This window comes from Siniperca chuatsi, linkage group LG9 (genome assembly GCF_020085105.1).
Source record: "Siniperca chuatsi isolate FFG_IHB_CAS linkage group LG9, ASM2008510v1, whole genome shotgun sequence".
NCBI classification, from domain to species: domain Eukaryota; kingdom Metazoa; phylum Chordata; class Actinopteri; order Centrarchiformes; family Sinipercidae; genus Siniperca; species Siniperca chuatsi.
In genome coordinates this window covers 12,984,392-13,000,162 of record NC_058050.1, presented here as the reverse complement: position 1 = coordinate 13,000,162, position 15,771 = coordinate 12,984,392, and the positions used below count along the sequence as shown (strand labels likewise).

The 15,771-nt window shown below is 40.1% G+C and overlaps 1 protein-coding gene across 4 annotated transcripts; it reads left to right on the top strand.

Moving 5' to 3' along the window:
- The first annotated feature begins 90 nt into the window (after window positions 1-90).
- rprd2b (regulation of nuclear pre-mRNA domain containing 2b) lies at window positions 91-15,274 on the top strand. Of its 4 annotated transcripts, none has more exons than XM_044206578.1 (10): window positions 91-328; window positions 6,359-6,488; window positions 6,665-6,882; window positions 7,043-7,095; window positions 7,219-7,345; window positions 8,177-8,352; window positions 8,701-8,986; window positions 9,120-9,383; window positions 10,143-10,304; window positions 10,463-15,274. In XM_044206578.1, exons 1-10 carry the CDS (start codon window positions 133-135, stop codon window positions 12,460-12,462), a joined length of 3,612 nt encoding a protein of 1,203 aa, XP_044062513.1. In that variant the 5' UTR covers window positions 91-132; the 3' UTR covers window positions 12,463-15,274. The 4 variants fall into 4 exon arrangements, with proteins under 4 accessions (XP_044062513.1, XP_044062511.1, XP_044062512.1 ...); XM_044206576.1 differs by having other exon boundaries at window positions 10,140-10,304; XM_044206577.1 differs by having other exon boundaries at window positions 9,117-9,383.
- Window positions 15,275-15,771: the final 497 nt, after the last annotated feature.

Here is a 15,771-nt window from a genome sequence, read left to right as displayed (position 1 = left end):
TGACTTGCATTGGTAAATATAGTTACGTCGTTATAATAAAGTTAAACATGGGGGCGTGTTTCTAGTCGTCCTCATTACGTTAGCTCCTTCATCCGCATCAGCAACGAGCGATCAGCAGAGAGAGCAGGAAAGATGGCGGCCGGTTCTGGGGCTGCAAGCGGCCACGGAGCTCGCAGCGCCAACGCTGCTCTGGAAGCGTCTTTGGACCGGCGGTTTCAAGGAGTATCAAACACTATGGAGTCAATACAGGGACTTTCAACCTGGTGCATTGAAAACAAAAAGCACCACGGCGTTATCGTTCGCCACTGGATGAAGTGGCTCAAGAAATGTGAGTAGCTTGCCACTGAGCCTAACCCGCTAGCTAGCTTACTTTAGCTAATTTAAATGCATTTCTACGTTGACCGTCATAAGCTTGCAAAACTCGGTAATAGCTTTGCGTGAAATGCAAGGCAATTCGGTGCATCACAAAACAATGTTGATTAATTTCTCAAAAGAATTTTTAATATTTAATCTACTGCGTCTTTTGAAGACTTGCGCTGTTATAACTCTTGAAATTAGCCGCTAATACTAGCTAAGCTAACGCTAACGTTTCGCTGCTCGTGACGGTGTTACTGCTAGCTTTAGCACTGTTTACAGTTGGGCCTCCCGGGGTTCATGGTCTGGATTGACCGACTGTGCTTTTTCACGAAGAATTGCCATACATCTTAAAGAACTAACTCTTGAAATAAAGATGGTTACAACGAGTTTAGTTTGATTTAGTTACATGTCAGCTGTAGTCAGTGCTTTGTAGTTTGATTTGTGTGCAAGTTCAGTTCTGGCTAACGGATAACTAAGTAGTCGTCTAACATGCATGATTGTTTTTGTGATGTAATGGCTAATATTTTGTAGAGTACATAGTTGAACAAGGTAAAAGGAAACGGAAATTATATTTTCCTATGCATGACACGAGTAGAACAAGGCGTCAGGAGACACAACGAAGTTAAATTAAATCACATTTTTATGTCACATTGTAAATTATTGATGCACTTTACAGCAGCACCCTCAATATATTTTCTAAAACTTTCCCGACCAAATTGTGTTTGCCTCCCATTGGTTTCTTCATACTAAGAAGTACCAACTGTATATTTGTAAAATATCAAACTGGTTGCAGTTAAACTCCTTAAATAAATGGTAAATGTTATAAGTAAACTATAATAACTTACCTGGACCAAGCAGGTGCACATTCAAGTAATTCAACTTGGTTGGTGGTCCTGGTTGGTTATGTCAAACGTAAAACAACGCAGGAGTTGGATAAATGACCTTTTGTCAGTGAAGCATCACAAGTAGATCACCAGATAGCCCTTCACAAACTAGTGTTACTGCAGTCTGACAAGTGTTTGGCCTCATTTCTAATTCAGGGTGGTTGTGCATTACTTCATTAATCTGTTTAGAGTTATCTGTGTTATTCTGCTTTATGTTTGAATTCACAGTTTGTCTGCATACTATTGATAGGTGAGGTCTATTGGCAACATTGTACCTGTCCAGTATTGTGATTACTGTATTGTTATATAGACATTACAACACATCTTACAGCAGTGTCAATTTCCTCCATGTAGCTCTGGTTTATGAGGCATTGTGAGTCCTGCATGCAGTATTTGAAATATTGCGATGGTGATAAGAGGTCTAACTTTACTCTTGGGATTACATTTAATCCCAAAATTACTTCCTACAATTTACACAACACCTGTGCAGCATCTAACTGAATTAATCAGAAAGTACCCATATTTGTCATTGGTTTGTCATTGGTTCTTTGGAGGAGTTAATGAAATTGAGTTAACACAGAGGTAAAGCCACTGAACTGCACTCACTTCTTTAGCTTGTCATCAGTTTATTGGTTATGTCTTCACTTGATTATTTTGTGAAATCACAGGTCATTTTGTTGTTGCTTTGGTCTCCATCCCATCAAAGAATCTGCCTTCTTACTCATGAATAATATGTCTGATGTTGCTATTCTGAATTAATGTTATCATCTTATTACTTACAACTAAACTATACATTTAGCTGTCTTATAACAGGTTTACAGAAATGTGTTTTTTGTTGAAAACAATCATAAACATTTGCAACACAATTATTATAAGACGACTTGTTTCTAAAACCTGGAGTGATGAATGGTTCAGTAGAATTACAGATTTCATCAGCTGAGTGTGGGCAGAACAAGAAGGCAACAGAGGACGCCACATATTTTGTGCTTTGGCCATTGATTGTTGGTGAATGAAGGAATAAATTTAATGAATGTTGCTAGTGCTTGATGAAGAAATTGCTTTTATATTGTTTTTTTGTAGAGTGAGAAATTGGTAGAATTCACAAACCAAATGTAGGAGAATTTTGTCTGTTGGTGGATGACTTTGTTAATCCCTCCAGGAATTAGTTTTTTGTTTCCTGTTTTATGGAGACAAATTTTGTATTCACTACTTAGACTAGGATTTACTCTAAATAAGGAATCTTTTTGTATCACGGGGTACAAAATTTTTTGTTTAGTTCCGTCTGTTTTTGGAAAGAAATGGTGGTTGGTATATTGTTTAATTTGTGTGAGGATTGATGGCCTATTATCATGAAGTGAATATTTAGAAGCTGTTCTGTACCAAATCAAATATTTATTGTTTTAAAGTTTGTTTGAAGCAGGATTCTACAAATTTATTGGATTGCATTTGCTTGAATTTTGTTACAGGATGCTGGATGTTTTTATCTATGGAGGCCAATGTGTGTATTTGTAAAATATGAAGATATAGGAAAATGTACATGAAAGCTAGATGCGAAGAATTGTTTTTCACACAGTCAATTTTCCAATGTGGAAGTGTTGATTCAAGTTAAACATATAACTTATTAGTGTGAAAAGAAATAAGTACAAATGTTGAAAGCCAAAGAAGTAATCCACATTATAGAATCATCACTGGGGGGGATGTGGAGTTTCTAGGACAGTGAAAATACATTTTGTTTGCATTTGTGGTAGAATTTTGTTGTAACCTGAACTTTGTGCTGCCGGTCAGCCTCTTATATAGGCCTCAGCAGTTACATTTGGATATCTAAATTATTTATTAGGGAGTTTCTTGTTAAATTGCCAGTGTTTCAGGCAAATCATCATGTGCCCACAGTGCATCGCATGATAAAAGGTTATGCTGACAACACACAGTGAACTGCTGCATGGTGGCTGAGCCATTGTTTTATGATGGAGAGCAGTGCCAACTATCCAAAAAGCAATCTACCGATTATTATTTATTGCTGGCTGTAGGCTTTAACACGTTGGGTTCCATCTCAAAGTCTATAAATGTCTAAAAAGACATAAAGTGGATATATTTTGGGTTGGATAGGATTTTTTCTTACCCTGCATAGATCCATTAGTTTCCATTCATTTTAGTATGATATGTCATGTAATCGTTTATTTAATTTCAAAGTTGGCAGACAGTTGGGCTATTATTTGTGAATGGTAATGCAGTTGAGAAAAGAGACCGAAAAGCTCTTCTGTGATGGAGAGTGTTGAAAATGATCTAAATATCCGCAGTATATCTTCGAGCACCACTGCCAACATCAACATGCCGTCTCTGGGATATTTGTAGCATAAATTGTGTTTTGTATGTTAGAGGTGTACCAGTCTAAACTGTAGCATCAGTATTCGTGCAGATTAACTTGTTTGATCGATACTCTATCAAGGCACTGCAATTTTTATTACATGGGATAATACATATGTTCCAGTGTTAGTTGGGAAATGTTATTGGTGGGAAGATTCTTTACTCTGTGAGGATGATAAAAATGCAGGATGCAAGCTTATAAGGTACAGATTCACGGCACAGTTTCATGTGCACTGTGTGTTGGTGCATTATAGCAACATAAATTCACGTATAACCCATTTACTCACAACTATATGTTCGATATAATTACTACCTGAATTAATTCTTGGCATCAGACTATTTGTTTAATGTGGTTTGTGGATCGGATGTATAAAATATCAAAAGGGAGCAAAACGGTACTTTTGAAAGAGGGAAATATTGTTCTGTGTTTGTGAAAAAGTCTGTTTTGTTTTGTTCATTTTATTGCTTCAATAATAAGTTTTGAATGTGTGCTGTTAATTTGAAGGTAAACTAGCCTAAACCATGTATTGATTTAGACTAAAATTTAGTCTTTGAAAGCATTGTGTAAAAACAGTATTTAGGTAAATCACCTTTTTAAACATACATCTAATATAATCTCACAATCTTGAGTTGTTATACATATTTTAGGCTCCTTAGTTTTCTGGCCAAAAGGAACTTACTTTGGCATGATATTGTATTGTTTCAGTGGGAAGAAATGCAAAAAGCAGTAAGTTCTTTAATGTTAAACTGATAATACACAGATGTCACTAGCTTTGTTGTAAGAACTAGTCTTAGCAATTGAGATGTAAACTTTTGGCAGGTATAATACTTTAAGTTGTCATTCATAAAATGTTTCATATTTGCCGTACATGTAAATGCAAAGGCCTAAATTAAGTTGTTGCTGCATCGTCTGTGGATAGTTTTTAGATGAATAGACTGATTCAAGTTACAAACACTTTACGTTCTTTCAAGTGCTTGTAAACTCTGTGTTGGATGGTGGAATATAATTAGATTTAAGACAAATCTTCTGTACAGATATTGTAATTTCAGATATTTACCATAAATGTCTGTATGTTCAAGTGATTACTGCAGTGTGTTTGGCTTTGTATGTGCATGACAGTGTGTTGACTTTGAGTAGGGAATTGTCATCTGTTGTTCAAGACTATATAGATACTTAAGAAATACAGCCCGTATGTACAACTCACGTCACCCTCATTATTTAAGGCATTATTTTGAATCTGTTTGGTAAAAATTGAATGTCAGCCTGAGGTACTACTGATTATTGCCCCTTATTGTGGGTTTAAAGAGATTCCTAAAGCCTCAGATTCTGACTTTGGGGTTAATTCTTATACTGATATTTAAAAGAAACCTATTTGAAAAACAGTTTCTCTCAATGTGTTGTAAACAGTGAAGAGCATCTTTGCATATTGTCAGTGGATGCTGATATGATATATTTGTTAATATATGATATATTAACTTCCTTAAATAATTGAAGAGCTCTAGTTTTTACTGCACAGTTTTATTACATCTACTTTCCTTTTTGCCTTTTCCTTTTTTTATCTTGTGGAGCTAACTATTAGTTTAAGTTAAAATATATACAGTAGACAATGCTTTGCTGAGGTATTAATCTTTTTGACTAACTGAGATGCTAACTTCTGCTAGTGTAACAAAATGTGACATAGCAGAGAGATTTAGACCTTTTTATAAGGTAGTCTTTTCTTCCTGAAAGTCAGAGAACATTATCCAGAAATCCTGCTGACTGGCTGTAATTTAATTCTACCTGGCAAAATCGGGGTACTGAATAATCTATTTTAGGGAGCAGTAGAAATCATTGTGTCCTTGCCAAAATTGTATTTCTTTTGGAAATAGAAATGTATGTCTTATACTAACGTTGGGTGACGATGGAAACAAACTGAACTAATCATACCAGCAGTCTTCAGCCTTCTGTTTAATCAAAGCTGTTTCTTTTCACTCACAGTAATTTCATTTAATTTAATAGATCAGAATGCCTTAAAGGTTTTTGGATGAAGTCCAACTGGTACTGAAGGGCTGATATTATTGGATGATATTGACTTATGTGACAGGTAGACATCAGTGTAGGCTATATGATGGTGCATATAAAACTAATTGTTGTCATTATTACATGGTTTTGTCCATTTCATTAAAAATAACGTTAATATTGCTTTTTTTAAAATTCAGATGATATATATTTTGTACAAAAACACACAACATGATAATGATCCATAATCCAGGATATGTACTGAGCAGGACATTTTAGTGTAGAAAAATAAATTGGTTACTGCTCTCTGGTTGACAACTATCTGATGGCATCACTGTTTCTAAATTACCTGAAACAAACATTATCTTTGGCATTTCTGTATTGCAATTTCTTGTTACTTCTCCTCCAACATATACGCTAATACCAGTATATCTGTGATAAGCTAAAATAAGGTGATAAAATCGACCCGATCAATTTATCGGTTTTTGTTCAGCTATGCAATAATCTCCCTTACGGATATCAATTCTTGTCAGTCTTGCTCTTGAAAGTCTTGAAAGCTAAAAATGTGCGTTATAGTCAGTTATTGGAATGTTTTATTCCCAATCATCTGCATCAGTCACACAATGTCAGACATTTTTCATTGTTTTAGCAGTAAGAATTTTGTCTGAATGCCTGGATCTAAAACCATTTCTTACATTTGTGTTCCCCATCGGAGGATAATCTTATACTTTCTCCTTCATCTGCTTTTTTTTAGCTGACAACAATCACCGCTTGAATCTCTTCTACCTTGCCAATGATGTGATACAGAACTGCAAAAGAAAGAATGCCATTGTTTTTCGTTCATCCTTCGCAGAAGTCCTTCCTAATGCTGCTCAGCTCATCAAGTGAGTACAGAGAGTTTTTATTCAGCTGTAGTATTGGACCAATGTTAAATATGTTTTTGTTTAATCTACATGGCAGTTAATGGTAAATGTCTGGTCTTCAAGTAAGAAATACAATGCCTGTCCTTCCTTTCTGCTAGTATTGAGATGTGAAATGTTGTCATTTTGCATTTTGTCAGAGATGCGAAGGTCCGCAAGTCAGTGGAAAGGATTTTTTTGATTTGGGAGGAGAGGAGCGTGTATCCTGAGGAAGTCATTGCCCAGTTCAAAGCCAGCTTGAACAGAAAGGAAAGGGAGCGAGAGAAGCAGAAGGAAAAAGAAAAGCAAAAAGAGAAGGAGAGAGAAAAGGAGAGAGAAAACGAAAAGGAGAAAGAAAAGGAGACTCCACCGGCAAATGGTCAGTTGGATACTTTTCACTCTGCACCCTGAAGTAGTCATGTTAATCAAATCTAAAAGTGAAATAACTAAAATGTTAACCGCATAATCATTTATTTCAAATTATTTACAGTTGCTATTCTGATTTCATGTTAAGTTAATTTTTTACTTTTATTCTCCAGCCCCAACCAACACCAAAGCTGCCCTCAAGTCCAAGATTGTAGCAGAGTTCACAGTAAGTCTCGTCTCTTAGTGTTGTCTCATCACTTTGTCTTACATGTTGTGTTAGAATGTGTCTAAAGCATCATAATTGCTGTAACTTTGATCATCTTTATTAATTTGCACTCTTCTTTTCTAGCCCCACTCCCTCATTGAGCAGTTGTCGAGATATAAGCGAGCAGTTGCAGAAGAGGAGTTCAGGGAGAAGCAGCTGGCAGCTCTCAGGGTGGATGTATGCAGCACGGAGGCTCTTAAGCGACTTAAAGGTCAGATGTCACTGAGCTTATCACACACTTATTGTCCTGTGTACTCTGTCTGAAGCCACAAACACACTTGATATGTGTCCTCTTCATGCCATGTTGCCACAGTTTATGTGCTAATGTTTCCTCAGTAGAAATTAACTCTGTTCACAATAAGGTCTGTGGATTATCCTGAGTAAACTCGGTATTGTTTCTGGAAAGAGACGCTGCTGCTGGGTTTTTCATTTTCTGATGCGATGAGCACCAGTATTTACCCTTTAACTGTTGCTGTTGGTTCAATACATGTGTTCTGCTTCAGATTTAAAACAGGGAATATTTAGTTTTCTGTCACTGCAGGTTAAATCCTTGGTGAATGTTTTTTGTGTTTATGTTAATTGACAGATAAATACACATTTATGTGATGCAAAACTGGTTGTGGAAGAAAAAGACTTGTGACAAATAGACTTTGCTTTGCTGCTTTATTGTACATAATTATCAGTAGAAAGTGAATAGAATAGAATATATGAAGTTACAGAAGTGAAAGGGAGCCATATTATCAATAGAATAATTTCTAGACGACACAAGATACTTTTGTTCTCTGTGCACTTAACATCTTACGTTCCAAATTCTGTTTTTGCTCTGGTTTTCTACTGAAATAATTGTGACTGACCTAAATGCTGATAAATCAGCCAGACCTATGATAAAAGATTGTTAGTCCCTTTCACATTTATTTTACTTGTGAAATGTGACCTTTATTTTATGTTGACACTGACGATGTCTTATATTGAACCATATGTAGCTTGTATAAACCTTGTTTTTAACTTTTTTTGCTCATTTGTCAATTGTCTCCTATTCCAGATAAAGCAGGAGGAAACAAGTTTGCTAAGGACTTTGAGGACGGCAGTCTGAAGCTGCAGGAGTTTGTCGGCTTCCTGGACAAAGAGTTGAAAACAGGGCCTCCTCTGCTGGAAGCTTTGGGAAATGCAGACATTTTTTATGAAATGCAGTACAAGGAGGTTAAGATTGTGGCCAATGTGAGTGTTTGGTCAAATGACATCACTTTCCCTGCTTAAAGGGTGCTATGGGGAAATCTAAAGACATAAAGATGTCTATATTTTGTTTTTGTGGAGAGAGATTGAAAATGTTTTAGCAGACAATTATTTTGGTTCTTGTTAATTTATGTTAAGTGGCACTGTTTCTTTATTTAATAGAAACAAAATGGTGACCCAGACATTTACTGTAAATATGTCGTTCCTATGTTGATCCTAGAAAACAATATAAATGTTACAATATATACAAGTTAGCTAGAGCATCCTTTTTATCTTCCTCATATTTCCCATTTAATTCTGTTTCCTCGATTCTCTTTCTGCCAATCTGCTCAGGCGTACAATGCCTTTGCCAACCGTGTGGCCAGTCTTAAAAGGAAATTGGATTCCCTCAAGTCAACTCTACCTGGACCTGAGGACTCCCCCGTCCCCTCACCCTCTGAAGACGCCCCCTCTCCCACTGGCTCTGACTCACCCTTCCTGGGACTGAGGGCTAGCAGAGCCCAGGTGGATCCAGAGCTGGATGGCAAGGCCATGGATGAAGGAGAAATACCCATCGACAACAGAGACATGGAGGACATGGATATGTCTGATGAAGAGGCTGATGCCGCCACAGCAGGGGGTTAGTGGCTACAGGGTGTTGTAGTGGGGTGTTAATTGTCTTTTCCATATAGATCCATATTAGGTTGCCCAGTTGTAGTGTTGTGATTCAGATTTGAAAATGTATCAGCTCTTTGAATTATTTTTACTAGCAGATGACAAGAAAGACACGGGGTCCACTGCTCTTGCCAAGACTACAAAGTCAGATGCAGCATCAAAGCTTCCCACCACACCTACGAAAGCTTCTAAGACCAATGCTGCTGCTACTGCTGCTGCTGCCACGGCCACCTCAGTGACTCCCACCTCGGCTACCGCTCCAAGCGTTCCAACAACCCCTCTGGGAGTCAATCTGGAGAAGGTGGACCTGGGAAAGATCAGCTCCATTCTCAGCTCACTCACATCTGCCATGAAGAATACAGGTGTGTTCGAGGGTTGTGGGAAGATGAGTGTATTAGTGATCTCAACCTTTAGCTAAAAGCTCCAGACAAAACAATGGGACTGGGATAGTAGAAGTCCTCGTGAGACAGAATGTAACACATGGTCATGTTCTGACAAATGATTAAATTATCACTGATGGTATTTTCACTTTGTTTGAGCCACAAGAGACTACAGATGTGTTACCTGTCAGAACCTGAAACCAGTTTTCTCCGACATCAAGGGGTTTGTAATTTTGGCCATAATATATGAAATTGTAACTGTGGCTACTGGCATAACTCATTTTTAAGGCATATAAGGCATAAATTATTTGACTATATTTTCAAATAGTTTCAAAAATTTTATTTTTATAAGGTAATATAACCTCTATGCAACATCTAGTTTTTTAATAATTTAAGTTGTTTATTGATCAGACTTTAAAATGTTAAATATGAGACTGAAAAATAAATTAATGATTAGATTTCACCAAATGAATACATTTTATGCCATAAATTACATATTGTTAATGTATTTAAAATGTCTGAAACTGGAAGAAATAATAATAAAAATTGACTTTGGGTAATTATTTAAGACATTTTGGATGAGATCGTCATAGGAATAGAGAGCCGAGAGACCTAAATGATGTATAAAGAACAGGAAAATGTAGGTTTAGTGTTTGATTCATTTACACGTTTAAGTAATTTCTGGGATATTCTGAGCCTCCCTTTAAACCCACCCGTCTGTCTTTGAACTTTCCTTAGCAGCTAGCCCTGCTCGGCCATCTCCAGGGACACCCACAACTCCCTCTGGCCAATCAGCAGCCTCCAAAGCGACCCCTTCAAGCCCTGCTCTGGCCAGCATCCTGTCACGTGTTGACATCACACCTGAAGGCATACTCAATGCTCTGTCTAAAACAAACACACCAGGTACCACACCAAGATGCACATATACTACACTTCACTTAAATTTTGAATGCAAAATGTAATTTATTAGATACTAATCATCATTTTTTTTTTTCCTATGTCATCATCTCTTTTTCTCTGACCCACCCCCAACCACCCACTTTGTTTCTGACTTTGTGCAGGTTTATCCTCTCTGCTGCAAAGTGTGACAAACACCTCCTCTGCTCCTCCCAGCCGAACCTCCCCAGAATCATCAGCAGTTAAAACCCTGCTCTCCCCAACCACCCCAAAAATAAAACCGTCTCTGGGGAACAGCCTCAAACGAGACACACCTGGGAGAACCAGAGACTGGGAGAAAGAGAGACAGCTGTCCCCACCTCCTCCACCCCCTCCTCGTCCCTCAGCTCTTTCTGTCTCTCCCCCCAGCCTAGAATCAAAAATCAACAGTTTCTTGCAGGGTAACCCAGGTTTTAGTCTCGCTCTAGGTGATGTCAGCCCAGATGGGGTGGATGGAACCCCAGTGAGAGACGAGGCTGCTGGCACCCCCACCCAGGATGAGATCATGGACACACCTGGGAGTGTTCCAGAATCTCTAGGGTCATCGGGAGGTCATAACCTCTCACCCACAGCCTACCGCAGCGAACCCTGGGATGCTGTGATCACCCCATCAGGGAGCAACAGCAATGGAGACTTTCTGGGCTCTTCCTCCTCTTCCCGGTATGGAGCTGGGAAAAAGAGCGGCACAAAAAACGATGAAGTGATGAATGTGAGGAAGCAGGTCTCCTCTTCCCCTAGTCATGACATGAAGGGTAAGAAAGATGGACAACACAGCCAGTTAAGGATGATGGGAAACAGAGGGACTGGAGAAAGGAGAGTCTCTGCAGGCTCTCGTAAGGCAAGCACTGGCTCAGATGATGGAGGTCTGAGTGGAAAAAGAGAGGACAAGGGGTCTCCAGGTGCAGGTGGGAAGGAGGGCCAGTACCATCGCATTGAGACACTCGTGTCGCCCTGCACTGAAGGGGCACCCATCCAAACTCTAGGTTACTCTAACCGCCCACTTGCTGGAGAGCGCATCAAGACGGTAGAGAGCATCCGCGTGATTGGCCGAGGCTCTCGGCGAGGCGGAGGGACTGGAGGTCGGCCAGGGGGAGCGATGTGGTACGAAGAGGAGGAGTACATTGAAGCTCAGCCTCCCTCACCCCATACTGTCCCCCCTCCTCTTAACATTGGCCAGGGAGGCACCGAGGACATGACCCCCTCCATGCCTGCTCCACCCCCACATCTCCTCCTCCCACATCTCCACCCTCCTCCGTCCCATCCACACTCACATCCTCCTCCCCAAGCTCAGTTCCAAATGCCCTACCACCCTGAGAACATGCAGACACCTCCTCCATCACTCCACCACCAGCATCCTCCTCCTACATCCCCTTTCTTCAGCGCTCCTCCACCGATCCCTCGACCCCCTCCGCCTCCCGTACAGCAGCGCCCTTCCCCTCCACCTACCCACCCCGCTGTGCCCTCTGCAGTCATGGTGGGGGGAGTGTTGGTCCCTGTTGGCAGTCCCCTTCCTCTTCCTCCCCCAGTCAGACCTGAAGGTGCAGAGCGAGTTGGCTTAGGGCCCAGAGGAAGCAAAGTAGGCCCTCCACCCCTCATGTCATCGTTGCTAGGTGAGCCCCCTAAACTGCCCCGTCCTGGCACAGTTAAAGAGTCTTTTGTCCCCCGCCATGCACCCCCTCTCCACCGCCCAGGTACCCCTGGTGTTCCTCTACCCTTACTGGGCAGAGTGAAGGAGCCTCTGAATCTACCTCTTCCATCCCCTCCTCCCACATCCTCTACAGCCTCTCCCTCCACGCCTAATTCCCCAGCAGTGGACAATGTCCCTGCTCGCCTCCCCGTTCAGTCCGCTGCCCCATCTCTCCACAAACCCCCTGCTAGTCCTCCAACTCAGCCCCGCAACCAAACCTCTAACCCTGTTCCCCTCCTCAACTTGCCCAGTCCTCGACCCCCGATCCTCTCAGTCCCCATCCCACAGAGACCTCTGCTGCGAGGCCGAAACCCCTCTCAGCAGCTTAACCAAGATCTCCCCATAGGGGGGTTTCGTGGGGGCAAGCGGCCTGGTCCTCCATTCACAGGTGGTCCCTTCCATGCGCAGAAGAGACCCTTCCTACCCCCACGCTACTGAAGTGGTCATCTATGACATGTTGAACGAGAAGTGCAAGCGCCCTGTGCTGAAGCGCAGAGTGTGTGTTAGCCCTGCTGGTATGAGCCCAGATATCTTTACTCTGTTAATTAGACTGGATTAAAACTACCTTAGGTTGTGTGTAAATAGCTGATTAAATCTTCATGCTTCAACTAGGTAGCCAGCCAGTCATCTTACATTGTACAGTACAGCTATGAGGTTATCAGTTACATAGTGCAGTGTTGTGTAACAACCCTCAATCTATCACCTTTTTTCCCCATCTCTTTGTACACGGTAGATAAAAGTTTCATTTGGTCTGTTGCAATAGTGACATAACCTTCGGAAGAAAACACAGATAGTTCAAGCAGAAATGAAACTATACTTTATTTAGAGTTTGCCTACCTGTGTGATTGTTGGGTTACTTTATCAGAGAGAGAAAGAGAGAGAGAGAGAGAAGGAGAGTGAAAGAGACAGGCATGGGTGTCATGGGATACAGAGCAAAGAAACTAAAAGCAATAGTTTGACATTTTGGGAAATTTGCTTATTTGCTCTCTTACTGAGTTAGATGAGAAGATCAATACCACTCTCGTAACTGTTGGCTAGACATGAAGCTACAGCCAGCAGCTGCTTAGCTTAGCTTAGCTTAGCATAAAGACTGGGAACAAGGGAACCGCTACCCTGGATCTGTTCGAAGGTTAAAAAACAACAACAACAACCTACTAACACCTCTAAAGCTCACTAATTAACACATTATATCTCGTTTGTTAAATCCATACAAAAACATGTAATTTCTATACTTTTTTGTACAAGTTTCTTGCAGGGGATTATGTGCCAGAGAGTTTCGTGGCTGGGCACAGTGACTTCACTGAGTCTATGCTGGTTGCCTGGCAACCTCACAGCAACAACAAGACTCCAGGAAGTCACCGCTCCCGGCTTGATTTTGTTACCTTTAGACAGAACCAGGCTGTCTGTCTGCCTCTGTTTCCAGTCTTTATGCTAAGCTAAGCTAACGGACAGATAAGTCATCTAACTCTCTGCAAGAAAGCCAACAACCATATTTCCCGAAATGTCAAACTATTCCTTTTAACAATGTTTGATTGACGTGATGAAAGTATGTTCCAAAGTAATCTCCTCTTCCATGAGTGTATGGGTGTGTGCTGTGTGTCCTAAAATGGTATTTCTCATTTGAAGTGATGAGATTTGTGTTGCAGCTGAGGTTAACACTTGTTACTATTTCCGGAGTACCTGCTGTAAATAATATTCCTCTCTTGCTCAATCTTTTTCACCCTTCACCTCTCCCACTGTATATCTCTAAGCTTGTAAATATAAAAACTGAGATGATACAGCTTTTTCTCTTCAAGCTCTTGTTTCTGTTAATGAGGACAATGATCGTCACTCACGCACCCCATCTTTACTGTGATTGAGGCCTTGGATAAGCTTTAGCTCCAGAAGAATTTCTCTGCAGTATCTGTCGCATCTTTCTGTCCCCCTTATGAAACCACCACACGGAAGAGGAGGGTGAAGATAATTATGTATTTTTATTTCCAACATAAATGTCTTCCTGTGCGCACTTCAAGTTAGACTTTGTCATGAAGATATTCCGTAGTGGATGGCAGGTGGGGGGAGGTATTTCAGCCTGAACCACACCTCTTGCTAGGCTTCAACATGTACTGACTTGAATAAAATCCAGAGTTTCAATTAAACTGGGGGGGTGGGGTATTTTATTTGGTCACTATTTATCACTTGAATTGCGCTGTTGTAATTTATTTGCGCTGTTCAGCTGATTTTTCTGCCTGTTTTCAGAGAAATTGTTTTCATATATTTACACAGCTGCTGCCGTCTTCATATTGCATCAACATTTTATTTGTTGTGCTGTATTTTTCTACTAGATAGAATTGGCAATTTTCCATTTGCAGCAGTACTCTTAGATAGTATAGGCGGGTCGAAAAAACATTTGATCTAATTAGGCTTGTTTTGAAAATGGTTTATTTAAATACTCCACTTGTTTTGGCCCCTTCCTCTGTTTTGTTTCTTTGCTAATCTCATGCTTTGCCCTCAAGCCCCTGTGCTTACCTTGCGCTCACATGTCCAGAAACACTTCTGCACCTCTCAACACTTCTGAGGGTAAAAAAGGGTCAGCGCGATGGCAGTAGTCCTCCCTTTTGTGCAGGAGTTATTGCCGTAATGCTTCCCTCTGTTCTACACTGATGTAGTTTACCCCTCACAGTGAGAGGTGCATGTTGGGTGTTGCTGCTCAAAGCCTCCTGTGTTTGTCTGATCATGGAGTGTGCGTTTTCTCCTGTGCTCATTTACAAGTTTAGTTGAAAGTACAGTTCATCAAGATACACCGAGCACCTGCAAACCTTACGCATAAAGTTGGTGAATAGATACATTGTAAAAATGTAACAACAAAGAGCATATTCCTTACTAGTGTTAGCACATTATCAGAGTTCTGTTTTACTGAATGTTATACAAGTCTGTTACCACCCTCTGTAAACTGTATGTCTTTTATCTGATAGTTTCTCTGCAGAAACAGCTAAGTATCAACTCGTTCACATTTTCGTGTGTTCACATTGCACAGAGAGACAGCTAGATTAATTGTTAGAAACATCTTTCTGCTTACCAAGCACCTACCAAGATCAACATTTTAATTGTCCCTGTGAATAATTTCTCTGTTTTCTCTTGACCTCAAGAGTACTTTGACCAATTGAGTTTGAAATTGACTGAACTTGTGACAAAGCTGATGGTCTGTGTACATTTGACAAGTTTAACTGCTCTTATTGCTGTTCTCATCAATGATGCTATATCACTGGTCTTTGAGTGTCCAATCCTTTCTGATGTGATGAACATGCACACATTCTCTTATTGTCACAGTTACTATATACATACTTAAAGGGTTGAATACATCTTCATATTTTTTTATTTTTACACAAAGTATATTGCCGAATCATAAGGAAGACGATACTTTTTAGTGCTTTCATGGAGTGACTTGGATCCATTTCCCTCACATATTTAATATATCTGTCATTTTGTTTGTGGTTGCACCATTGACTGTAAGCAGTCGGTGTCTTCATTTAACAAGGGAGGTGATTTGCTGCTTTCTATGACTTTTTTCCTCTTAGAAAGACCTCAACTCAAACTTTTTCTCTCATTACCTCCTTGAGAAGATTGTTTTCTTTTTTTTGTTTGGTTGTTGCTAAACATTTGCACACTACAATGCACACTGTTGTTTGAAAGCCACATTTCAGAAATGCAATTTTGAAAACGTTTCAGTGCTACTGCTGTCAGCTTTACACAGGTATTGATCATTAC

Bases quoted from the DNA above. Each gene is read 5' to 3' on its own strand.
- rprd2b (XM_044206575.1), top strand. From the start codon at position 133: ATGGCGGCCGGTTCTGGGGCTGCAAGCGGCCACGGAGCTCGCAGCGCC. The intron at 6,489-6,664 runs GTGAGTACAGAG...GCATTTTGTCAG, and splicing joins AATGCTGCTCAGCTCATCAA to AGATGCGAAGGTCCGCAAGT. The intron at 10,305-10,462 runs GTACCACACCAA...GACTTTGTGCAG, and splicing joins GTCTAAAACAAACACACCAG to GTTTATCCTCTCTGCTGCAA.